This window comes from Giraffa tippelskirchi, chromosome 1, assembly GCF_054371585.1.
Source record: "Giraffa tippelskirchi isolate mGirTip1 chromosome 1, T2T-mGirTip1v1.2.pri, whole genome shotgun sequence".
NCBI lineage: Eukaryota > Metazoa > Chordata > Mammalia > Artiodactyla > Giraffidae > Giraffa > Giraffa tippelskirchi.
In genome coordinates this window covers 186272141-186299546 of record NC_137275.1, presented here as the reverse complement: position 1 = coordinate 186299546, position 27406 = coordinate 186272141, and the positions used below count along the sequence as shown (strand labels likewise).

Below are 27406 nucleotides of genomic sequence, written 5' to 3'. Positions count from 1 at the left end.
CTGAGTACTACTAAATACTGGGTAGATGTTATCTTCAACCCTAAAATGATAAAAAGACTGTCAAAACCTTCTGCTGTTTTGAACATCCATTCATGTACATAGGGACTAAGAACTGTCAATTCAGGGGAGACCAATGGATGTTGTGACTGGTCGTTTATTACACACATGAAGTACATGAAGACTGAATGCGAAGCAGAGAGGAGAATCTAGCTGACTTCTACTCTTTGAGGAGTCTTCCGAAATTCTACAGACCAAAAGGAACTATTTGGGTTATTCTGATACTGGAGACTGTATCTAAACTGTTAACAGTCATTTCTTTTACTCAGAAACCACAAGCAGAAGTGAGCACTAAATGGAGCCAACTCAGAGTCTGTTACCTTAGAGGATTTCTGCACCTGGTCCCCAATGTAGATTTTACGAAATTGTTCAAAAAAGCTCAGCATGGCCAATTCTAGTTTCTCGTTACCCGCCTGAGCCAAGCGAGAGTCTGTTAGGTTCATCAGCTGGAGCACCCTGGAGGAGGAAAAGCAATGATTCTCTCAACAGCAGGATATCCTGGTCACCAAAGAAAACCATCCTCTCCTGAAAACAGGTGCACGCCCCCTCCCCTCACCCATCATCCTATTAGAAAGGCTCTAAGCTCCACTAGGGAACAAAATTCTCCCCTTCTGTACCTCAGGAACCACAGCCGAGGAATATGAATGACTAATTAGATGTTTAAAACTTCCAGTCCCCTGAGATTCTATAGATGGAGGCAGAACTCCTAACTGCTTAAAAATAGTGGGAAAAAATACTAATACTAGGGTAATGGTCATCCCTGAAACTTCCGTGAGAACTCGAGTATAGCAATTTTATTTTCTTAGCTCCAGTTCCACAGCTATAAAATGAGGGAGACAGGACTAAGCCAGTGGCTCTAATCTTTTTTCTCATAGAGTCATAAAAGGAAAGGAGACACACGAAGGACGATGCCCACAGGCAGGGAACACTTCCAGGGACCAAGAGCCGATATGCTACCTGTGACTTCATCCCTTTCTCCTGCACCCATTCCCCCAAAAGAAAGCATATTGGAATGCAAGTGAGTGGATGCTGGATGAATAAGAATGATGTTATTATAAGTGAGTCATCTGACATTTTGATAATGTGAAAATAGGTAACAAACTATAGAACATTTTGTGATATCATGAGTGTACTGGACTCAGTCACTGTTCTGAAACACTCAAGTTGAGAACCAGTATACAAGAAATTGTCTAAACTCAATTTATATTATGACACACATACAGTATTACACAAGGCTACAGAATCAGAAAGGTATCGGATTTCATCCTTATTAAATCTTTGTTCAATTAGGGCAGACGAGCATCTGATAAAGTGGGGGTGCAAAGAGACAAATGGGGATTTTCAGGGTAAGAATAAAAATTATGGACTGAAATGTCTAGGGACCAATAAATTCTAGGCGTTATGTTAAAATGTCTAAGGAGAGCATCTGAAACTTTAGAACCCTTCAAGGTAGCAGTTCCTTTCAAGGTCACAAACCACATTCATAAAAATTGTTGTTATTTAGTTGCTCAGTCGGAGAAGGCAATGGCCCCCCACTCCAGTACTCTTGCCTGGAAAATCCCATGGACAGAGGAGCCTGGTAGGCTACAGTCCGTGGGGTCGCTAAGAGTCGAACACGACTGAGTGACTTCACTTTCCCTTTTCCCTTTCATGCACTGGAGAAGGAAATGGCAACCCACTCCAGTATTCTTGCCTGGACAATCCTAGGGAAGGCGGAGCCTGGTGGACTGCCGTCTATAGGGTCGCACAGAGTCAGACACGACTGAAGTGACTTAGCAGCAGCAGCAGCAGTTGCTCAGTTGTCTCTGACTCTTTATCAACCCCATGGACTATAGCCCGCCAGGATCCCCTGTCCATGGGAATTCCCAAGCAAGAATACTGGAGTGGCTTGCCATTTCCTCCTCCAGGGGATCCTCTCCACTCAAGGATCGAACCCAAGTCTCCTGCTTGGGAGGTGAATTCTCTACTACTGAGTCACCTTGGAAGCCCTTCATAAAAGTACTAAAACATTATTTGCCCTTTCATTTGCATTCTCACAGTGGGGTGAGTAGGGTTTTTCCAGAGGCTATAAGCCATGTGATATCATTACAGTCTGAATGCAGAAGCAGAGAGGAGAATCCAGCTGACTTTTACTATGCCAGACATTAAAACAAAGCTACTCCTTATTAATTTCTTCTGAAAAAAAGTTATTAAAAACAACATTATATATATTAACATGAAATTGGCTTATTATTTTTTAAATTAATTTGTAAATATTTTAAAAACTTAAAACGTCTCAGTTCTACTTCCTAATTTGATAAATATTGATAGATATAGCTCACATGAACAAGTCCTTTGAGGACCTCTATACTTTTTAAGATGGTAGAGAGTCCTGAAGAAAAAGGTCTGAGAATCTCTGCTGCAGAGGTTTAAAAAAATTAAAATAAAAAGATTAAAAAAAAATCCTGCCTTTTTATTTCAACAGTAAGTAGACTTTCAGAAATCACTAAATGCTCATTTACAGGTTTTTAGTAAGATGAGAATCACACAGACACAAAATAAATTGAAATCCTGTAGATGGAAAAGGGTATGTCAAGACATCTGAAAGGCTGTAGAAATTCCGTAATTCATCTTTAGCGATATTTGAAGACCCACAGTTTCCTATTAGACTTCCTATTAGACTATTAGGCAAGGCAAAAGCAGTCCACATTTCATTAACTCTGAGATATTGCACTTAAACAGAACTAAAAGCTACTCTCCATTCTGTATCCTATTTATACTCAATTCTATATCCACAATTTATTTCCTTGCTGAATTACTGCAGATGGTTTTTTAGTAAAGATTGTAGGCACGGCTGTTGTTGTATTTATAAAAACTTTGGAATTTGGACCTGTAACCGTTTTTCATTTTCACGGGCAATCAGCTTCATAAAACTATACTTTGTAAATGGGAAGAAAAGCACTAACAGAAGCATGTCAAATTCCCATGGTCTCAAGACCCAAAAGGGGGTGGGAGGGTCAGAGCAGTGAAACAGGATGCCTCCGTGGGAGCACTTACCGACAGACAAGCTCGCCGTCCATAGCATCCTGTTCATCAGTGCTGGCAAAAGAGACCCGGCCACCAATCACTGCACCAATGATGTAAACCAGCCACGTCAGCCTTCCTGCAACAGGAGGAAGACCCATTAGTGTCACTTCCAGTCATCACTGCATGAAGAAATTCCTCACTGTGAGGTTCATTTCTTACTGCGAACTCCCTTAATCTTAAGAAACAAAAAGGTCCTGAAGCCAGACTGTTCCTCCAGAGAATAGCTACTCCTCTGCTCTAGTAAGGGTGATACCAAGGGTGAAACTCATTAGATAACCAAGGCTCCCCTATCAGACAGGGTCATTAGTTTTAGAATGTAGTACTTCCTTACATCCACTACAGATATAACTTCAGTTGCTCTTCCCTAGCTCCCCATGGCATTTACTATCAAATATTCTTGTGTATATGAAGCCAACTGAGGATGGAAGAAGTTTTCTGAAGGGGCGGAGGTGAAAGGGAGGTGACAATGAGTGAAAGGGTGCTGACGGCAGTCAGGTGTCCTCTTACCTTCCTGCACTGCGATGTCCATGGGGCTGGCACTGGCACTCTGGAGCAGCTCCTGGTAGGACTGGGCAGACTGGTCAAACAACTGCACGAGCAGCGCACACGTCTTCTCGTATTCACAGCGCCCGATGGTAGACAGCTGGTCCAATTGCTGCTGGACCAGACCCGTATCCTCCAGGGGATCTTCCAGTCCATCTCTACTCCCAGCAGAAGAAGGAAGGAGCCCTCTTAAAATATGTTGCTGACTTCCCTGTCACAGTAGCTCTCCTCCTCCATTCTGCCACCACGTACCGTTGTAGAGGCCCATATCCCAACACAACTTTTTACCAAGGAAGGAAGGTAAGAACGGGCTGAAGGCAGGGGTCTCACCCAAGCATCAGTCTCCTGAGGTATCTTTCAATCCCTAGTCCCGTAACATTTGTCTGCAGTGATTTTCCCAGTCCTATGCTTCTCACTCCTGAAAGCTCCCAGCTCTCAGCCTCTCATTTGTTCCTGACTGTAGTAAACTCTGAGACTACAAGTAGCCTATCCCTGCTGTGAGGCCACTAGTTCTATGATCAGATGGGTTTTGGAATTCAGAAATCATCACATTTTATGGAGGTATTGTATGCTTCTACATGTAACATGAACCCACCATGGGCTGTGGCATGTCATATACAATATTCCTGTAGCAAAATATATAAATATTATGAATAGTCACACTAAATAAAATTTTTTAAAAATACTACTTACTATGTGTGTGTGCTAAGTCGCTTCAATTGTGTCTGACTCTGGTGCAACCCCATGGACTGTAGGCTGCCAAGCTCCTCTGTCCATGGGATTTTCCCAGCAAGAATACTAGAATGGATTGCTATACTCTCCTCCAGGGGATCTTCCCCACCCAGGGATTGAACTGCAGATTCTTTACCACTAGTGCCACCTGAGATTAAGTGGTCTCATATCAGCACATGTCAAGTTTTGCCACCAAATGAGTTTTGTGTCAAAGTTATGAGAAAATTAAACATTCACATCTTAAGTTTCAGAACTGCAGACAAGGCACTGTGGATCTATACCATGTCTTGTCGTATCCACTGGTTTCCTAGACTTAAAAATCTTATCATATTATAAGCTGGCTACTGTTACATAGTTATATGACAATCCAGCAGCATCATTGCCACTACAATGGGCAGCTCAGAGCTGTGTGTTAACCATGGTCCATACACTAGGCCAGGACACAGTAATTTAATCCCCATTATAATCTAGCCCAAAAGCACACAGCTATTAGCTGAGTAACTGGGCCCAGAGCCCATACGTGTCCTCGCTCCCCAACATGGCCTGCCTGAAACCATCTGAGTCCTTAGGAGTAAAAACTATGCCACTAACAGAACAATGCTTTCCAGTAGGCTTCAACAATACCCAGATTCTGAAATGATTCAAGTTATACACAATTGAGACTATAATTATTATGACAAATTTACTTGATTTGAGCAAATTATGAATGCAACTTAAAAATGAAAAAAACAACCAACCAGACCTTCAGAGTTCAGGTAAATTCTCCTGAGAAACAGCCAATGAAAAAATATATATATAAGAAAGGTCTCTACACCAAGAATAACTGCATTTTATATAGGTCATTTCTGAAAGGGACTGAGATTTCTTTACTATAGAGTTCTGGTCCAGTTGGCAGTCAAGAAGACAGAACCCATGTGTCAGGGTAATGCAATCAGTGGCCAGCTGTCTGGGATACTTATATCTTTTGGTAAGCTCTGGATAGCATGGTTTATTTATCCACTTATTTCTTGAGAAGTTCACATTAAGCACCTATATGTTACACGTTACAATTATTGTCATCTACAGCTTAGAAATGCTTCTCTCATGTTTAATGAAAATCAGTGGCAAGGACAAACGTTATACTGATATGCTTTGTATTCCAAGATGCTGCTATGGTGGGTGAAGAAGGGACATGAATAGGATGTTAAAGAGAAAAAGACTCTTCTTTCAGACATTATGCTCTCATCAGCTGTTGTGCTGACAGGAAAAAAATACCCATTCCGGTGTTAGCTCCAGTAAGATTCATATCAAGGATGTGTCTACCAACTAGGTGTAGGGTCCCTGGCAAGCCTGACACCAGGCCATGTATAGGGAAAAAGGGAGGCTGCCCATTTCCTTACCTGAGTATGATGTGCACAGATTCCAGACGGGATGTGATGTAGGCTTTGGTGACCTCAGGAGTATACGTCTCCAGCATGTGGGGCTCGGTGGCTTTCACATATGGCACGGAGGCTGCCAGCCGCTGCCACAGGCTCAGGAGATAGTGCACGCTATTTGGGGCAAATTCCCAATGCTAAAGAAAACCAAGAGAGTAGGCCTCTGTTACCACCGTATCTCCTAGAGGTCCAATCTTAAATTTAGTATCTCTTAACATGCTCTGATGTGACCTCCTAGAGGTCCCAGAAGCATCAAACCACAGACACTTTAAAAGGAAGGAAGAGGAGAAAGAATCATGGCTGGATGGACACAGCAAAGTCTATTAAAGGGACCCAGTAGAATCAGATGTTAGCTCTCATTTGTGTACATAGTACATTAGTCTCAAGCCACTTGACATAAAGGATAAATGCTTTTCTTTAAAAAAAAAAAAAAAGGATAAACTTTGATAGGCTTTGTTCTATGTATGGCAACCAGTCTAATGTGTTTACTGGTATTTCAGAGACTAATCGTCCAGTGAAAAGAGCTGTCCTGAGCTGGCTGAGTAAGCGGCTCTCAGACATTAGTGTGCAAGATAGTCTTGTAGGAACCTTGTTAGAAATAGAGGTGCCAAGGCTCCCCACTAGACCAAATGAACCAGAAATGATGGGAATAGGACCCAAGCACCTGCATTTCTCATCAAGCTCTCTGGATGATTCTGATGCAAGCCATCACTTTAGAGAACCACTGCCTACACATGGCTAAGAAAGAGAGGGTGCTGAGTCTCCCTTCACTCTTCTGCCTGTTTTTTTAGGGGGACTATGAAGGAATTCTCCCAGCCTTGAATCTAAGTATTATTCTTACAATTCCCTCATGTTCTCCTAACCACACTCTTTGTAATGCCACAAGGTTAAATGAAACCAACGAGCAAGAGAAGCGGTTCCAATGTTTAGGAAGAAAGAGACAAGCAATCCACGACAAACCTGTAGGCTGGTGACCGTGAAGTTAGCTATCAATCGGATGACTTCGGGGTAGTTTTCCACCTTCACTAATTCTCCCAGTTGATAGTTACTCTTCAAGCGGGCCAGTAGTCTGCAAAACTCATGGTAATTGTTTGGGTCTGACAAACTCTGGTGACAGCACAGGGAGGAAAAGAAAATGTAAAGTATGACTCACTAAACTGCTTCCCAAAGGACATCTGGGATGGCATGGGGGGTGGGGAGGCGGTGGGAGATGTGCTTTAACTTCTGAGATGCTGGCCATCATTCTGAACGACACATTTGTATGATTAAAAAACAATTTTTTAAAAAGTCACTTTTAAAGGGGACTATTACATCTATTATCTCATCTGTTCACAATAATCATGTTGGGAGATGGGGTTATTGGCCTCAATTGGCAGAGTCTGAAACAGAAGCCCGGAAGGACCACACTACTTGCCAGGGCTGTAATGTTGATTAATGGCAGAAAGGGGCACAATCTCAGATTTAACAGGCCTGTTTGCTTCCCACTGATCGAATGAAAAGTAATGAAATTTTCATTTTCACAGCTGTCTGATTTATCATTAAGCACAACTAGAATGGCAAAGTTATACAAATATTTCATGTATTTTATTATACCACTATCATGACAAACTCACTGTATTAGTATGTTTATGTATCTTGTTATCTACTTATATCAGACACTTTAGTTTGCACAATACACCAGTATGTTCCTTCCACATGTTCTCCTACATTAGAGAAGGGGGGCAGGTTTTGTTCTGCTTGTCATTACATCTCTGGCTTGTGGTAGGTGACTCCATACAATTTGCTGATAGAAAAAAATGAATTTTTAAAAAGGAAAGAATTGAGTACAGTTATGTTTTTTTTCTTTTTCTTTTTGGCCACGCCACATGGTATGAGGGATCTTAGTTCCCCGACCCTGGATCGAACTTATGCTCTCTGCAGTGAAGGCATGCAGTCTTAACCACTGGACCGCCATGGGAGTCCCAGAACTGAGTATATTTAAAAGTGAATGGGTCTTATTTATGATATTTCTTAGTGTGGAGAAGTGATACTTAAAAAAAGGAGGTGTTAGCTGAATCTTTTGGACTGAAAAAGACAAGAAGGACAACTGAGTTATGGAATGAATATTTGAATGAGAAATATCTCCCTTCCTAGCCAAAAGTAGCTCTATTCACTTAGGTAAATAATTTACATTAAAAATCATGGAAACAAAAACAAAAAACACACAAAATGACTAGCTCTCTCCTTATTTACCTTCAAAGTGATCCCTTCCAATAATTTCGACATTCCTGAATCTAGGGGATACAAGCTCCTTTTCTGGGTAAATGTTAAAAATCTATGTACAGACATTCACTTAAATCTTCTGAAGGATAACCAACTGAACTGTTTTCTAGGGTTTTTGCTACGTGTGACCACTAGATTGAGCTTTTGCATTATAACAGAGAGGTATATACTAATCATACATGCCTATACACGCATACACATAAAATAAAAGTAAATTCTCAAAAATCATACCTGTGGGTTTTCCAGTATTCGTTTAACACCATCAACAAGGTGAGAGAGAAACTTGGCCCTCTCTGCATTGTTGAATAGGGATCTTCTAACTGAGGCAATCTGTACTAAGCAGGATAATACCTAGAGTAGGGAACAACCCAAACACAAATGAGCAAAAGAGATAGTATAGCTCTTTTCATTACTCTTTCACTTGCTATAAATATTCTTCTCTGTTCTGTAACTCTCTGCTATCATTATAATGATATAAAAAAAAGATCAAGGAGGGTGTAGTTGAGGATATCTAAAACAACTTTACTAAAAGAAAAATAAAGGGCATTAGACTCACAGTGAGCATAACAACTAGTTAAATCCACCGTTTGGAAATTCATATAGGTATTATGTTTGACCACCTCTACGGCTTCTTTATGTTTAAGATACATATTTAAACTTGAAAATACCAAGCAATTGACAGTAAACAATGCTTTAGACATAGGTGGGTTTTTTTTTTCTGTTTTATTAAGGCCTTTTGGCTAATCAGGCTTTGGTATGTAGTACTTTCATGAAATAACCAAGTCAGATCTATGCTCAGAAGAAAACAGGTTTTACAATGAAAACATTTTCCCCTTTCCTCATTGCGCTAGAAATTTACATTCTGTTCGCCCCTCTTGATCTATTTTCTGCCCTTCTCCTCCCTACTTTGTACTCCGGGAGGCAGACCTCTGCTGACTAACAGCAGAAGTAAATGTAATGATACAAGCAACACAAATTCATGTTTCTGCTAAAGCCAAAGTCCACATTAATTTGGAAAAGGGACATAGTGACCAGGAAAGCAGTCTACGCAGAAACACTGTGCAAAACACCCACTGACGTTCCTTTCCTTTCTTTGTACGTTTTGTACAACAACATTTTATATCAACGATCTGAAGTATCAGACCACTGACTTTTTAGGACCCAAATGAATTTTGGGATTTGAGGTTAATTATTGCTTTAAAGGAGAAATGCAGCATTCTCAAGAGCTTTCAAATTTTATTAAGGACAAGTATGCAAATCTGCCTTTCCAATACAGCTTCCATTGACCATTTATGTAACATAGGCCTGAGGGATTTTCGGAAATCTCAGTCTTGACAATCTTCTACTAAACCATATAAGGTGAATTCCCCACACTCTAACCTGTGGCAATTAGTGGTACAGTACAAAGTCAGACACAAAGGGGACCAAAAGAACCTGACACCTGCAGCAATTTGTCATTAGACAGGAACAGTTTAAAAGGAATTAAGACTTTACAGTGAGAACCTTTAACTGACAAACTTTATCTCAACAGGCTAGATAACTAACCCTAGTATTTCCAGGAAGAAACTTTTTTTCTCTGATTTTGTACAACACAATGAACATAAGGCTTATTCGCCACTGCTACCTTCCAGAAACAGAAACTGTAGTGCTGACTCACCAGAGGTGAAAATGAAGGAGGGATGGAATGATAGAGGTCAAAAAACAGCTGCAGAGTTGAAGAATCTAAGAATGCTGAAAGAGAAAACAGCACGTTACTGTCGTCTGCACAATGGAGCCGGTGCCCTCCAGTCATCAGGGGTGCCCTACAGTCATCAGGGAGCATTATCTTCCTGCTTTCTTATCTTACAGAATGTTTATTTCCTTTGAAAGTGACAAACTAATGGGGGCTTTTTGTTTTCCTTTTTTTTTAAAGCATTAATTTTTAGTTCCTCTAAGAAAAGGATTCATTTTTTCTGATTCTCAAACAACTTAAGACAAGCAGGCCTCTTCATACCAAGAATTTTTATCTTTTAGGAACATAATACCAAGCACATGCATAGGTTCTTTAACTTTGTTTTTAAAGCTAGAAATTCTCTCAAATGAGTAAGAGAGCAGAAGTCTCCAGGTGAGAAATGTAAAGTCAAACTCACATCCATCAGAAACCAGGTAACCAAGAGTTTGCCCCAGCTGGGGGATCATCCCAAGTGCAGCTCCCTAACTTCCCAAGTTTTCTCTAAGAGCAAGCAGGCGATCTGCCAGGGGATCCTGAGCCCACTCTGCTGACTCCAGGTAGCGGGCAGCAGCAGCCTGGTGCAAGGGTGTGGCTGTGTTACCTGATCTCCAGCTGGTGGGGATCTGTACCGTGCACAGGTCATCTGAGGACTCGTCGGTGGAAGTGCCAATGAAATCAAAGTTTAGGCAGTTATGAGTGAGCTTGAGCAGTTGCATCAGCAACCCATGCTGACTTTCATCATTCAAGTTCAGATTCTTTCCAGAAGCCTGTAAAAATGACCACATAATGAGCCCCAAACAGTCACTCCTCTCTTCCAAGCTTGCTACCAGACTTACAAGAAGGCTGCTGAGCCAGAAAAGGAGGGCGCGATTTCAGCACAGTCCAGTAGTGGTTCTCTGGCACTTCTATTACCTTTAAAGTCCTTCCATCACCATGAAACTCCCAGCTCCTTATTTACTATTAAAACATGTTTCATGTTCATAAAAACATGAAGCTAGTATTTATACAAACTCCCTCTTTGACATTTACTCTTTACATGCTGCAGACATTGTGGCCGCAGATAATTATGAAGCAATATGGGATGAATGGTTACTTCATTTGCATGTTAGATCCTTTTTATTTATTCATCAGCAGTGTACCTGCCTACAGCTCAATAATGGCCCAGAGCTATGGTGACTATGAGATTCAAGTTTCTACCAGTTGTGACCTCAGGGACTGGCTGGTTCTGTTTCTGATAGCATCAGTATCAGAAGAGGATTCAATCCTGTTTTCTCACAAGCTTTTTCCCCCTCTAGAGGCTACAACAGTTTTTACAAGGCAGCTTGCCCAAACAGAGGACTTTTGGGGAATTCTGAAGTAAAACTAGGTAGCCGAAGGAAAAGATGGACATCATTAACTGGGACAAAAGAAAAATCCAAACTTGCTTCTCATATTACAATTGAGACACACTGGAAAATGAGAACAAGAACAATAAAACAAACAAAAGCCCCAAATGAACACAAAGTCAGAAGGTAATTCCATTTGGCTTTCTATATGGACAAAACATCCAAACATAGCTATAAATGCGTACAACTTACAGGTTAACATTTCTTCCTTAGTTCAAGTCTATCAATAAATGAATCGAAATACCAACTTTCTATTTTAAAACAGTTAATTTCCTTCGGTGATACTGTCTACCCCTTCAGGTTACGAAATCTAAATGGATGTTAGAAATTCAAAATCTGCTTTTCCTTACAGATGTTGCTTGTTTATTTGCTGCCTGTAACTCAGCAGGGGACAGGGGAGCCAGCCTAGTTTTAATGTGCTAACAATGTAGTCTAAGCCTGTGTTCAGAGCACTGAGAATCAAACACCATAAAAAGAAGATGCTTTAACTCCATATAGAAGATCTTACATGCATATTAAAAAGACTAAACAACAAAAACCTCAAGCTTCGTGGCAAACTCGTTTCTTTAAAATAGGAGCATGGGATAAGTGTTCACTTATGGCTCCTTACCTAGGGGAACAGATGTGAAATTAGGAAATAATTCTTTCTCTCAGACTGGAAGGTCATCAACAGCTTGGACATATATATTATGTGAGAGATGATAAAGAGATGCATAAAGTCTCACGGGTCAGTGAAGAGCTGACATCTAGTAAGTCCCCACTTACTCTGATTCTTTCAGAAGGAACCGGGAAGCAGGTACCAACATACAATCTCACCTGTTTTAGTAAATTGCATGAAAGCGTGAAGATATCGAATAACGATGAATCTCGGAAAGAAGAGGCTATTTTTCTGTGCTTGGTTAAAGGATGCGTGGTATCTGCCTGTGCAGAAAAACAAACCAATGCAAGTTTTAGAATTAACTGCAAAGAAAATAATTTTCATGTAGACTTCAAATAAAGTAGAAGGATTTTTCAATAAGACCAACAAAAATAACAAAATACATTTTAAACATTTAAGTTACTGTTAAACTCTATTTAATAGTGAGAGAATGAGGATGACGATAAGCAGCTAATAGCTACGCAGGATTATCATGTCTCTACCACTTACAGAGGGAAGATAGGAAGAAAGTACAGTGTCTCCACTGCAAAGTTTCCATTTCCTTTGCACTTAGGGAGGTAATATTTAACAAACTGTTGGAAGACTTTGTTAATAATTATTATCATGCTCTTTTGAGGCTGAGTCTCAAAAACAGACAGTCGCAAGGCTTGGATTTTGCTAAATAATCCAGCTAGAGCTGAAGATAAATGGCAATAGCCTGTAATACTCTCTCTTTTCTCACCTCTTTCAACATGCAGTCTATTCCACAGAAGTGAGGACTTCAATTAAGGGGCTGTACTGGTCTCTCACTCCTCTGTCCTTGTCTTATCAGTCATACTTTAAAGGTTTTTGCGGTCAGGGATTAAATCTCTTACTTCTTTAGTATGTCCTCTATAGCTGACACATAGTACGTACTCAATAAGAGCGATAAAGGAATTTCAAGGTTGCCAACAATATTTAGTCCATCAACTTACTGTAAGCTTAAATCACTTCTATATATTGATCAACTCATGCAGGAGGGAGCTCATTTTCCTTTTGGCACATTATGGGACCCCCACCCCCCCAATTTTATTTCTAAGTTCAAATTGGAATGATAACAGAAATATGCTTTCTAATTTAAATCTAAAGCAAAAAAAAAAAAAAAGCCAATAGAAAATTAAGTTACATAGAGTTCAAAATATTCTGATTTTAGCTTCAGTGTCACTGTGTTACAAATGTCTTAGATAACAAGGTATTGCTAGATTATATACCAGATGCCGTATACAATCTGTTACACAGATCATAATCCAGAGAATAATGACATCTTAAGTACGTCACACATATTTCTATTGCTTTCTTAAGGAAGATAAATACAAAATTTTGAAAAGATTCTAAAATACCAAAACTGATGGATTTTGTGGAGCCAAGCTTCCAAAGGAAGAGCATTAACCCCATGATCTGTACATAATTAATGCATACTCTCTTATTACAAGAGTGTGTGTTTATGTGTGTGTTCAGTCAGTCGTATCTGACTCTTTGCGACCCCATGGACTGTAGCCTGCCATGGAATTTTCCAGGCAAGAATACTGTAGTGGGTTGCCATTTCCTACTCCAGTTACTACAAGGATAGGAGTGGTTAAATAGTACGCAAGTTAAGAGCATAGGCTCTGCAATAAGCCTATGTGGGTCTGAATTCATATACTGTTTGTTGCCTGGTAACTGTGATACCATAGGCAAATTATTTAATCTTTATGTGTCTCAGTTTCCTTATCTAGAAAATGGCATAACCAGGGTCTCTATCTCATAGGACTACTGTGAGAATAAAATTAATATAAGTGCTTAGAACAATGCCTGCCACATAGAAATCACTCAACAGTATAAATTATTATTTTAATAATTACCAATCATAGTGGGGATTGCATGTGACAGAGAACACAATATGAACTCCAGATTTTAATAGGCTCTGAGCTAGTGTATTTAAAATACCAACTCACAGTTAAATTTCTCAGGGTTAAGTAAAATGTCTGCATAAGTATGAGCAATAGCAACAGTGATGCCAATGTAATTAATAGCTGACAGCTGAAGGGTGAGCTGTTACAATTAATTCAGGGCTGTTCAATAATTATAACATTTTAGCTGGATACAAAAGTAAACGACTAAAAAATATTATAGCCAGAGCAAAAGAAAGCCACTGGTGTTTCCTCTGTAGTAATCTGTGACATCGATGACTATTTTAAAAAATTATTTGGTATTTAGCAGAATGTTTTATGCATTCTGAAAAGATTATCAGCAAAATCTTTAATCAAGGCACATGAGAACTGATTTCTGAATGATTATAAATATATTAACTTATACAGTAGAAAGAGCACACCAATGATGCTGGTTTCCTAAGTTCTAACTTAGGATTATTGCGCTCTTCTCTAACATTAAACATTAATACCACTGAGGAAAGCTGAGATGAGAGAAAAAATATTCTGGAGATGGAAAGGGATCCAGACTGGACTCACAGAGGAAAACCCCACGGAACTATTTTGTTTCAAAAGGGCATTAATCACTTACCGCAAAAGCACACAACTGCCAAAAAAGACCATCCCACACACAGGCAGAAAACACCAATACTAAGTAAAAATATGGCACTTACTTCAATGAGGAAGGCTGTAGCACTTACTTGATTAATTTCATTGGTTAGCTGTGATAAAATCGTGACACCAATGATGCAGTATTCAACACTATCCTGGTTTAAAAAAAAAAAGGTAAGGCAGAAAGAGTTGGCCTGTGCAGCTTGATTTCAGCATCTGGAATGCAGTCATACTTAAACAGCCTAGACAAGGTATGAGAAATTGGTATTTTAAAACTGCTGCTTTGCAGGACACAAAATCTAACTGATATACAAGAGGACTGCTAAATCTGACTGCATCAAAATTGAAACCTTTTGTATGTTAAAAATACTACCAGCTTTACACTATACATACTGTAGGAAGAGAAATTAGCAAATCACATCTGAGATAAAAGACGAATGTATAAGATAATTTATATGAAAGGCTGTATACAAAAAAGGGCAAAGAACTGATAAAAAAAAATGTACATAAGATATAAATAGGAAGTTCACAAAAAGCAAAAAATAAGTAGTAAATGAGCATATGAAAATTTGTTTGTCTCATCCATAACTCAAATGCTGAGCTACCAATTCTTCTACCTATGAAACTGGAAAAATAAGAAAGCTGAACTCACAGGGTGGAGGTACAGGGAAACAGACATATTAACTGTTGGAGGGAACAACTTTTTTTGAGGGTAATTTGGAAATATCCATGTAAACCCAAAATACACACAGTCTTCTCACTGAATAATTCAAAGGCTAGGAATTCACACTATAAACACACTTAGCTCAAAGTATAAACACACACAAGGAATATTCACCAAAGTATTTATTTACCAGTCTAGATATAGATACTAACTAAATACTCACCTAGAAGAGTTAAATGAACTATAGTGTTTTAAACTGGAATAGTATGTAAGCAATAGAAAGAATGAAGTAGGGTCTGTGCTGACATGTAAACATGTAAAGCCAAGACATTAAGAATTTAAAAGATACGGAAGAAAATGTACCAAACAATTCCATTTGCAGATCAGTATCTAAGTAAGCATATATTGCTTCATTTCTTTCTATTTCATCGAATACATACATCATACCTGTAAAAACCTTGTGACATCTGTGATTGCATTTCTGAAGACGTAGTCATCCTTCTGACAGTCAAACCAGCCCAACTTTGTGATCCTGGCATATAATTGGATAAGTGCTTGCGTCACAAAAGTGGCCAGCTTTGGCCGAGTGGCAAGGTAGTTGAGCACATAGTTCCCTATAAAACAGAAACAGTCTACATTGGAGATGGCTCTGCCAGGGAAGGGTGTGCGTCATTTGATGTCTAAGAAGTGGTAAATCTAGACTCTTTACCCTAAACTTCCTTAATTATTCACACTACTGAGAAACAGGACTTTAAGATTCACTAAACTTTCCAAGTCAGAATTGTATACGAGTCACAACGAAGAACCTGAAGTAAGGGAGCCTTTAATCTACCTCTTAATGGTTAAATAGCATGGTTGGCACAGGATTCAAAATCTTTAGTAATGTTTTTCTTAAGTTACCAGTGACGGTGAAGACCAGATAAAAGAAACTTTCTGAAAACAAAACAGTTAACTTGGGCTTTATCTAGAAGCAATTATATTGGGCCCTCTTCACTTTTAAGCCCAATTCTGGAAAGAAACTATATTCTAGATATTCTGTATTCCTAGCAATTTCAGAACATTATCAAACAAGCAACATAAATGTAACTATTACTAGAACATTACTAAACAAACTAATTTAAGAGAGAAAAGACAACTTTCTACTCACGAATATCTATCCGTTGTTCCAATGGTAGAGGGTTATTTGTGCGCGATACAAGCTTTGTAAGGCATGTAGCTGCCAGTAACTGGGAGTAAGATGACTGTGAAAAGAGAGGGGGAAAGGGCTTAGGATTCAATTTTATTAAGTTAGTCAGTCAAAGTTTTTAACTTGGAGATCTGAGTTCAGATTTAAGAAAATTAATCAGCTTTGCTACATTTGATCCTCTGGATTTTTAAGGGTCTCATACTAAGGAAAAATGAGCCCATTCATCATCTGTGCTCATTAAGCTGACTTCAGTCATGAATAAAGGGCAGGATAAAGTGAATGCCTGATCAAACTGAATCTAATACAAGTATCTGTATCATTTTGAAGGGGCAGAAGTTAGAGGAGATCTTTACACAAAGATATTAAGCTCTTTAGAAGACAAATCTCTTCTTTCATTTAAAAAAAAATGAAATCTCCTCCAACAGCCTTGTTATAACAATGTTTAAAAAAGTTTCACCTCATAATACTCCTATAGTATAGCATTAGAAAGAAGGAAAAAAAAAAAACGTAGAAATAGTATTAGAAGGAACCACTGCCTTATGCTGTGCAGTTAATCCTCAAATTGTATCTTTCCATCAGTACAACAATCAATCAGCTACTGCTTTCGGGACTGTATATGCTAGTTTTAGTAGTAAATTCATAACAATTATTTATAAGAAAGAAAAAAACTATGCCCTAAGCAAAGGAATAGCATTACCATATTCTCAAATGTAGATTTTAATGAATTTTAACCTTATGGAGAATCAGAGTATTCAATCTGATCATAATGTATAAGAAGGAGCCATGCACAGATTCGAATTCCTCTGTGCAGCTGTGTTATATGTAACATCACATAACAGGGACAGACTCAGAATCACCAAAATAATTTAATCAAGGGTCGAACATAATTTTCCACGAAACTGTAAGTCCTTAGGGCAGTAGGCTATCCATAGAGGCTATCCACAGGCATTACATCATACCATCAATTATAAAAATAACTTAAGCTTATGAAAAAAATCTATAAAAGTTGACTTTGGAGGGCATGGGAGGGAGGTTCAAGAGGGAGGAGATACATGTATACATATAGCTGATTCATGTTGTATAACAGAAACTAGCACAACATTGTAAAGCCATTATATTCCACTTAAAAAGAAATAAAATGTATGTTAATGGCTTCCACACCAAAAAAAAAAAAGTGACTCTGACATGTGGTTTTTTATTCAACGCTTGAACACTGTTTAAACTGATTAAAGCAGGTGTGTCAGATCACTAATAATGCAAGAGGCTACTATAATTGTAGAACACAGTGTATAACTGTAAACTATATAATATGAAAATGGTTTCTGAATATGACTCCAATAAATCTGCTAAATCATTAAGAAGTCGATAGAGATTAAAGAGGAAGAATCCACTATAATTAAGTCTTTCAGTATTGCACCAACCCTGTTTTATTCCAGCCTGTTGACTATCAGTGTGAGGAACTGGAGTTAACAGTGTCACAAATGACACCATGGGGCTTCAGTGGCAGTCAGATGAGAGCTAGTTATGAATCTCCCACAGCCCAAATCTAAACTGCTCAATACTAGAACCAAGTGATGGAAAAGAAATATAAAAATACGATATGCGAAAACAGAACAGAGCACAACCCAATCTCTGAGCATGATGCTTTAACCTCCGGACACTTGGGAAAAGAGTCAGCATCTTTAGCTCTAAGGATGTCACTTAGCCAACTGTAGTCTGTTCTATTTACTGCATCAATTCTCTAACACTATTAATGCAAATTAAAAAATGAAGCCATCGAGAATTCTATACTCTCAACAAATTAATGGCTTTCCTCCTTTTCACACTTCCTTCCCGTCTCTGGCAGAGTGCTGGCTGCTGGTCTAGCTGGGATTCTAAACTCTCCTGATGCCCTTTCATGACACCCTGGATGGATGCTTGTCCTTCCTAAGACCTCCGTCCTGCCAAAAATATTAACTTAATCAAATCATGTCTCATGAAAGCATTATTTTGATCACTGCATGCCATTTTTAAGCCGGAAGAGATTCTAATTTCATTTTAAACATTCTAACTTCCTGTCATTTCCATTGTGAAGGAAAATTTTTCCCCTGCACATCTAAGACAAAAAGCAACAGCTGTGATACAGGGGAGGAAAAACAGAGCAGACTAGGGATCTTAGAAGGTGACATGAATTTTGTGGATAAGAAAGGCCATTTATACATAGCCCTGTCTTCTTTGTAAAAGGTGTGAAGTGATACATAAGTGTAAAAAACAGAAAAGGAGTCCCGGAAATTTGATTCAAGAATAAAAATTATAGGACAAAAATATACGCCTAGTGAGATTTTCCTGATGACTCTGAAGGCCTTTTTTGCTAGTGTGGCAGGTCTGGTTTGTTTTAAAAGTGAAAATTAAGAAGGCAGAGGTACCTAGAAGAATCAAGGAACAGAGGTTATCCCAATCCACCCCTAAACTTAGAACCAGAATATATCTTCCTAAATCTGTTCCCCTTTAGGATTTTTCAAATCTTACGTACACTTCCTCTTTCGAGGAGTAGCTGGCACTTGCTCAGGCAATCGGGGCTATTGGTGAATTCAACCAAGGCTTTCTCTGCCTGAAGTCGAGTGGTCGTATCTGTTGTTTCATACAGCTGTTTGCACAGATTCTCTAGTTGGGCCAGGCTCTGGAAAAGATCAATCAAAAAAGAAATCAGTCCAGTCTACTACATACATAAGTCGACTACATACATACTGTGCTTGAAATTACTAGATGAAGATAAATAATAATCAATGAAGAGAGACTTGTTTCTCAGTGTGGAGGAGAATCTGGGTGACCTTTATCTAAAAATAACCACTTGTAGCCCTCTTCATCTGATGCTTTAGAAGACAAAATGACAGAATGCCTAAAATATCGATACACTTTTTCAGTCATTTGCTTAAAGTTCAGGCACAAATGATATATTTTTTCCTTGCAAATACCTATCCTAAGCTTTTCCAAAGTGTTTTCAAAGAAAAATGCAGAATTTACTTGCTCAGCCATCAATTTCAAGATTACGATTACTAGAGTCATCAGTGTAAAATTAAGCACATAAACACACAATGTAAGAGTCACACAGATCTTTACATAGGTTGAAATATTCTCCTTTTGCCTGTAGCTATCAGCTTACAATTATGTGCACATGCAAAGACGGCCAACCTTTAAGTTTCAGAATGCAAGTACGCACCTTCCTCCCGGGGTCCCTCATGTCTAAAGTTCAGCAGACTCTCTTCTGTTGCACTTTAAACTCTAGCTTTGGTTCCAAATTTAAAGCGCAGGGTCAAAATAAATTCAACCTGAGCATGTGCTCAGGCAGAGATAAGACACGGGAAACGCCCCCAAACAAACCCTGCTTTCCAAATCTTGAAGCAGTTCCAGGGAGGCAGGAAGGGGATGGGTGTGGGCTTTGGTCAAAACCCCAAAGGGATATAAATCCACTTCCACTTAGTGTGGTGTTTAAAAACAAAGAGGAAAGGAGTGAGTAAGAGTTCATGTAACTATCACCTTTCACTGACTGGAGAGAAGGGCAAACGTGTTAGTTTTTCAAGGACCAGTTTGGACTTTAAGAAGAAAATTTGAACCTATTTTCTACAGCAGCAAGCAAGATCTGGTTTAAATAGTTTGAGGGATCCTACTAGTATTAGAAATGACAATTCTGACAAGAACCAAAATAATAATTAGGCAAACCAACCTGTGTAAATAGCCTAAAATATATCACACAGCCAGTGTGCCCAAGGCTTTTCATTATCACTTTATTTCATTAAGCTGGAACTTTATAAATCACAGCTTTTCTACTAAGCAGGAAAGCCCTGGGGGCAGGATACCTATTTTATTCAATCTGATTAATAAATTTCAAACATTAACCTAAAGGAAACAAGAAAGACAGATGCTGACACTTGGATTATCAGTCTCACTTCAGAAAGCCCTCCAAAGAATAAAAACAACCACCTCTACTGCGGAACAAAATAAACAAACCACTCTTCAAAACATCTTGGGACTCTTGATTAGGCTCGTGTTTAATCTGTTCCTCTCTGACTTGCAGGGGTCCTACATAATACCTTCCTCAATTTGAAAGCACAGAGAAAACTGTACTCACAAAGCCAGATCTCAAGTGATGAAAAGTTCTATTGAGCGAAATCTGATTTTTTTCATATAGCTTATAAACAAACACAAGGAATAGAGGATAAGGCCAATTAATCACATATACTTCATAAGACATGTGTGCAAGTCAGTGTTATGTCTGCCACTACTGGCCAAACTCCCAATGAATCAGTTTAATTATAAATCCCCACATTCCTAAGCAAGAGATTAAATCTCCTTCAGGAGGTTTTTGTTTCAACCCAGCAGACTGGGTTCTACTTCCACCCCCCACCCTGCCTGTGAAATGATTAACTAAAAGGGGAACAAATTATTTAAAAAATAAGCAACACAGAAGACATCAAAGGGTGGTATGAGGTTTCAGTAAGCATCAGCAACCTCATAACCTCCACAATGACCACTCACTACGAGCTTCCCAATATCCTGAACAGAACTCCCTAAACCGTCAGGCTGCTTAAGGTATCATGACTTTCCTTGAAGTATGATCAGTCAGTTCCAGGAGCAACCCCCCACCCCGGTGCCACTCTTATTTACATTTATTACAACAAAGTCATTCACATGACGATGGCTAAGCATCTGTCACTGGTAGTTAAGTTCCTTACTGTTAAAAACCTACATGCAGGTTATGGTAGGCTTTTTGGTTGTTGCTTTGTTTTGATTTGTATTAACGCAGTAGACAAAAACACACTGCAGGGTAAGTCTGGTAATGAGGTCTCAGCTCAGGAAACAAGACCATAAAAAAAAAAAACACCGAAAGAGTAATTTGACCATTTACACAAACATTTAGAAGAACAAAGCTTTATTTCTTTGTTTCCAGAAGAACAAATGGGAAACAATCTTGTTTTCCCAAACAATTAGTGGAAACGTCTAAAAACCACAGGGTGAATAGTCATTTTATTTGGGTTGCCCATTGAAGGAAAGGGGAATCAAACATTTACATTTATGTTCTCTGGGATCCTAATGTTTTGCAAGCAAATCTAATAGTTAGATCATTTTGAATCACCTCTCTGGGGGACCCAGAATAAAACCATTTATCCTACAATTGTTTGATGAGCCATTAAAACTAGTTATTTCACATTCAGCACCACTGCATCTCGCCCCCTGGCGCAGTTCCTTCTCCCATTCAACCAGTTGTTATTAAGGACATCTATTACACTATGCCGGTTCAGTTACAGAAGAGACTCCAGAGAAGCAAGTCTATTTTCTATTCCCGAGGCTGCCAAACTGATAATTCTCAGAGAAACCTCCATCTGGTCCCACTGGAATATAAAAGCGTGTTTGGGTGAAATCTTCACAGAACTGGAAAGCAATCTTCAACTGGAAAAGCACTACTTTAGTACAAGACACTCAAGACAATCAAACCTCCAAATCTAAAGCACTTGGATTTCACCAACAATTCAGTTACAATGAAGGTATTAAAAAGTATTAAAAGAATGTATCCTATTATTTAGCAACAATGTTATTTTACACAGTTTTTAAAACCAGGATAGAGAAAAATGCAGCTCAACTATTCTCATTTCAATATAAGGTGCAATCAGTTGAGACTTCAGGCCTCCAAAATTAATGATTTATCTGAGGAGTTGCCTGTACCTTTTAGGAAAATGATTTCTGTTTCTGCAGTAGATGTTATACTAACTCCAAAAAGCATATCCTGGAACTTATTTTGTCACATCTTGCTTTTCAAAAAAAAAGCCTGACAGTATATATTTTTAAATTAGTCTCACTGCTTGGGGAAAAAAAATCCACTTGGAGATTTCTAATCAGAGACCAGGATACTTGTTTTTAGGAAGGATCTGATGACATTCCCAATAGTGCTGAGTAGTGACTAGAAAACAAGCACAAGCCTTGGATGACTAGGTTCTCTGCAAAGTACATCCTTGACCTGACTGCCACCCAAACCACCTGAAATGATCAGAAGCACCACTCTAGCACAAAGTGACGTACACCCTCAATCCAGAGGCATTCTCATGAAGGATATACAGTCAGAACTACCAATTTGGTAGCTGAATTTTCATGGTCAGGATGTCTGAAATTTGAAAAAAATCAAGCCACTTTCAACCTGTTCATAAACTCCATTAATTTAGGTCTTCCTTAGTTGGAATTTTTCTGTGTATAAGGAAAAAACTCTGTTAGGTAAATCAAAAGATGCATACTTAACCTGCCAGAAAAGAAACTATTTAAAAAGTGTAAGGCTAATAAAATTGATTTGATATGCTAACTACATTTTATTTTTTATCTATTTGATAAGGCATTCCTATTGTCAATAATGAATATTCAATCATCATAGATAATGTTTTTAAAAACTCCTAAAAATCCAGTAATTACAATTCTGCTTAGCTTAAAAAAGCAAGTGGCAGAGAAAGACAAAATTTGTCTGATACGACTTACAAGTGGAATCCATAGAAAAATGATACAAATGAACTTATTTACATAACAGAAATAGAGTCACAGATGTAAAAAAACTTCTGGTTATGAGACTGGAAAGCCGGGGGGGGGGGTGGATAAACTGGAAGATTGGGATAACTAATGAGAACCTGGGCTTCCCAGGTGGTGCAGTGCTAAGAATCCATCTGCTAATGCAGGAGACGAAAGAGACATGGGATCAATCCCTGGGCCAGGAAGATTCCCTGGAGGAGGAAATGGCAACCCATTCCAGTATTCTTACCTGGAAAATTCCACGGTCAGAGGAACCTGGTGGGCTACAGTCCGTGGGGTTGCAAAGAGTTGAACACGACTGCATGAGCACACACACATACAACAGAAGCTACTATATAGCACAGGGAAAGCTACTCAAGACATTGTAATGACCTATATGGAAAAAGAATCTAAAAAAGAGTGGATATATATATATATATATATATATATATATATAAATAAACTGATTCACTTTGGTGTACGGCAGAAGCTAACACAAAGCAAATCAACTACACTCCAATAAAAATTTATTTTAAAAAAGCAAGTGGAATAACTGTATGTAGAATGTATCATCTGTGATATATGTTCGCAAATTCATAAAGGAAAATCTGTATGAAAACATACTGACAGTTATCTTTGGGAGGCGAGATTATGGGAGACTCATAATTTCTTTTCTGTATTTCCCTAAGTTTTACATTTTTGACTACAAGTAGATATTACTTATAAGCAGGGAAAAAACCCCCAACAATTGTACAGATAATGTTTTTTTAAATTAACTCCTCTCAATAGGAACATATTACTATTAATTAATAGCTGATCCTGCTTCCAATCAGAATTCATAAAACAAGTTTATAAAATCAAGAAGGCAATAGGCAATACATTCTAAAAGCTGAAATTTGAAAAAGTATGTCAGTGCTTATTGCTATAAATACTTTTATTTTGTTCTTACCAATAATAAATGCTGATAGTTTGAATATTGCATGACCCAGCTACTCCACTCCTATGTATATACCAACAGAGATACATGCTAAGTTCACCAAAACACTTAAATAGGAATGTTCATGCCAGCACTAAATGTAATAGTTCCCAAATGTGAAAGCCAAATGTCCATCAATAGTAGTATGGATAAATGTTTCATTCCTTAATGTGGGTGCTGATTACAGAAGCATGCTCATTTTGAGAAAATCCATTGAATTGTACATTTATAATCTGTGAATTTTTCTGTACACGTTACACTTCAATAGGAAGTTTTCAAAATGAGATGGAAGAGCGACACAGTTCTCCCCAAATTCTTCACATACTTACTCTCATCTTTCTTTCTGATACTAATGAAAAAGAAGTCCATCTGTAACTGACAACCACACATTAGATTTAGAATGCTTTAGTTTTATACAAATTTCTGCTTTTAGAACTGTAATTCCCATTATTTGTTCAGGAAATAAATAAAGTAAGATTTTTGGATGCATGAGGGACATTCTATTTCTGAGAGGACTAAGAGAGTAAGTAAAGCTTTTTGGTTGCAGTTGCTGTGTAATGTCTACTGCCGTAAAGCAAGATAAAATACGTACTTTCAGTAGGCGATAATGCAGTGCCAGGGCCTTGCGTGCATTAGATAAGGATAGCATGTCTCCTAACATATGAGACTGCAAAATTCTACACTTAGCTTCAAAATATGAATCAATCCTCACTTGTAATAAACACATATGATGTTTGCACTGTGGGTGACACACAGCCAGAACACATGTAAACAAATCATTTCATGAGGTAAACAGCCAGACTAACTGTGCCTGGCTTATTGACTTACACATTTAACTCAAGAGCTTTTATTTAACGTGTCACTAGAAACTGGTTTTGGTTCCTTCTCATAGTCATTAAGAGTGCAGAGGAATGAAAGCTGCAGCGTAAGCGGAATCCTCTAAAGTGCGGGTTTCAAACTGGTAGCCTCAAACTGGCCCATGCACATTTTGCTTGTTCACCTTACGGTGTTGTTTTAAAGTTTGACATGGTTGCCGACGTTTCATGATAGTATCTGGTTTTCTGGTCTCCTATAAAAAATTAGCAGATCTGATTACCTGGGACCTGCATTTTCGAGGGTCACTAATCAATTGACAGTAAGAGCATAGTGCCTCCCTCAGGGCAGGTTCTTGCTAGCTGACTGCAGGTCCTAAGCGCTGGCCCCAGTAGACGTTGGCATTTCCTCCACCTGCTGTAATGCAATTGTCTCCTATCAGTGGTTCACTTCCAGATGTCAAAGTTAAAAAGTAATGAGCATATGGTATTATAAGAGATTCTGATTTAATTTGGGGGTACTAACTCCTTGCCAACTTGGTTAAAACAATCTTTTGAATATAAAGGGCTACAAAAAAACCTAGGCAGAGAAAAAAATTAATTTGAGAGTTAAGCAATTTGGAGGGCTTCCCTCATAGCTCAGTTGGTAAAGAATCCACCTGTAACGCAGGAGACCCCAATTCAATTCCTGGGTTGGGAAGATCTGCTGGAGAAGGGATAGGCTACCCATTCCAGTATTCTCGGGCTCCCCTTGTGGCTCAGCTGGTAAAGAATCCGCCTGCAATGTGAGAGATCTGGGTTCGATCCCTGGGTTGGGAAGATCCCCTGGAGAAGAGAAAGGCTACCCACTCCAGTATTCTGGCCTAGAGAACTCCATGGACTGTACAGTCCATGGGGTTGCAAAGAGTCGGACATGACTGAGCGACTTTCACTTTCACTTCACTTAGTAAGTAACCGTGTGATTTTGGGCAAGTTTATTTCCTGGAGTTTCAGCTTCCTCATGCGTAAAATAGGTGGATTTTATTATATTATTTGACAAAGATACTGCCAGTTCTAAATTCTATGCTTCTAATTATATAAGTAAATCAGATTTAAAAGGAAGCAAATATTAAAATTAAAAAGATCATGAAAACAATTGGCCAAATTTTTTAAAACAGGGAATTTAACAAAAAATAAATCAGGTTAACACTCCCACACATCTCTCTAACACAAACAACGCTGGTGACCTAGCAGCAGGAACAAGGATCCTTTTGGAGTGAAGGTTCAGTATAATCTGAGTTAAGACTTCAGATATAAGGAAAATCCCCACTCCTTTGTTTACAAGCTGTGGGAGTGTGAATAAGTTACTCAAATCTTTCAAACTAGTTTTCATTTAAGTAGAAATACTATTTATCTAACAATGCTACAAAAGTCAATGTAGTAATGTATGTACATTCTTAATTACTGAGTGTATTACTTGCTATTATGGAATATATTGCCTACTAAAAAGTGAAGAACAACATTAAAGTGAACAACATTAAATCTACAATTTCTTCTTCAGAGGTATCACATATATATATGTGCTGTGCTGTGTGCTTAGTCGCTCAGTTGTGTCCGACTCTTTGTGATCCCATGGACTGTAGCCCACCAGGCTCCTCTGTCCATGGAATTCTTCAGGCAAGAATAATGCAGTGGGCTGCCATGACCTGCTCATTTGTATATACATATACAACTTATTATATATGTATGTATATAAATTTAATTATATTAATCCATTTTTGGCTGTGATGGGTCTTCGCTGCTATGCAGGTTTTCTATAGTTGCAGAATCTCCCCGGACCAGGAATCGAACCTGTGTCTCCTGCACTGGGAGGCAGATTCTTTACCACTGAGCCACCAGGGAAGCCCCAGAGGGGTTCTAGATGCCTTGGCTTGCAGGGCTATGGTACAAGGTATATTGGGCTGGTCAAAAAGTTTGTTGCGGTTTTCTTATGGAAAAATCTGAACGAACTTTTTGGCCAGGCTTGTATAATTGCTCCTCATTGTTCGTGGGTCCCCTATTTGCAAATTTATCTACTTGCTAAATTTATTTGTAATCCCCAAGTCATTTGAGTGGCCTCACACATGTTTCTCAGCTGAGGTCAAACAAGGTAATGTTTTGTGTTTTTGCTTCAGTTCTCATAACTTAAAAAAGTGTCCTTTTTGTAATTTATTTAATGCCATGTTTTTTGTAATTTACTTAATGTCATGTTTTTTGCAATTTGGGGCTTTTTGTTGCCAATTATGTTGTTTAAAATGGCCCCATGCATAGTGCTGAAGTGTTATCTAGTATTCCTAAGTTCAAGAAGGTTGTGTGAAAAAATGTTAGATAAAAGTGTTTCAAAAAGGTGTCTGTAAATAGAAATACAAATAAAACAAAGGTTGATTGAGAAAAATGTGACCAGAGGTTGGCAGGACCTTAACCCTACATGTTCTGCAAGAGAAACGGTTCACGATTTGTTAATTCAGTGTTCTCAGCAACTTTACAGAATAAACTACCATAAATAATGAGGACCAATTGTGTTTCCACCCATTTCCAGACTGGGTAGTATTCAGTACATATTTCCCCACAGATACAGAATTATATTGCCATTGTTACAGGCATTTGTTCAAAGAGAGGTATTTATTAACTTACATAACTGTATAACACTCAAATTCTAGTACAATTGGCTCAAATGTTTGTTTACATGGACATTTATACTGATTATTTATTTATTGTGATTTTAGTAAATGACTACTAACGTGCACAGTGCATGAAAAGGACAAAAGCGTACCTCAGTGTCCAGCACACAGTAGAAGTTTCATAAAAATGTCATCTGTAAGTGGATGTCGGGACTTCCCTGGTGGTCCAGTGGTTAAG

At 38.5% G+C, this 27406-nt stretch overlaps 1 protein-coding gene across 8 annotated transcripts in view; it reads right to left on the bottom strand.

Moving 5' to 3' along the window:
* XPO7 (exportin 7) overlaps positions 1-27406 on the bottom strand; it is a 90829-nt gene that overhangs the window by 17719 nt on the left and 45704 nt on the right. For 4 of the 8 annotated variants that reach the window (XR_014060293.1, XR_014060292.1, XM_081513092.1 and 1 more), the window contains exons 2-14: positions 18729-18875; positions 16178-16271; positions 15478-15644; positions 14456-14521; positions 11988-12092; positions 10388-10553; positions 9733-9806; positions 8307-8426; positions 6774-6920; positions 5778-5950; positions 3631-3824; positions 3094-3199; positions 378-513 (exon numbers count right to left, since the gene is read on the bottom strand). Coding sequence is in view for 6 of the 8 variants with exons in the window: in XM_081513092.1 (XP_081369218.1) it covers positions 378-513; positions 3094-3199; positions 3631-3824; positions 5778-5950; positions 6774-6920; positions 8307-8426; positions 9733-9806; positions 10388-10553; positions 11988-12092; positions 14456-14521; positions 15478-15644; positions 16178-16271; positions 18729-18875 (1695 nt within the window). In the remaining 2 variants the exon portion in view is untranslated. Of the gene's footprint in view, positions 1-377; positions 514-3093; positions 3200-3630; positions 3825-5777; positions 5951-6773; positions 6921-8306; positions 8427-9732; positions 9807-10387; positions 10554-11987; positions 12093-14428; positions 14522-15477; positions 15645-16177; positions 16272-18728; positions 18888-27406 lie in introns of those variants that run through there. The other 4 variants (XM_081513102.1, XM_081513129.1, XM_081513120.1 and 1 more) reach the window with 4 other exon arrangements.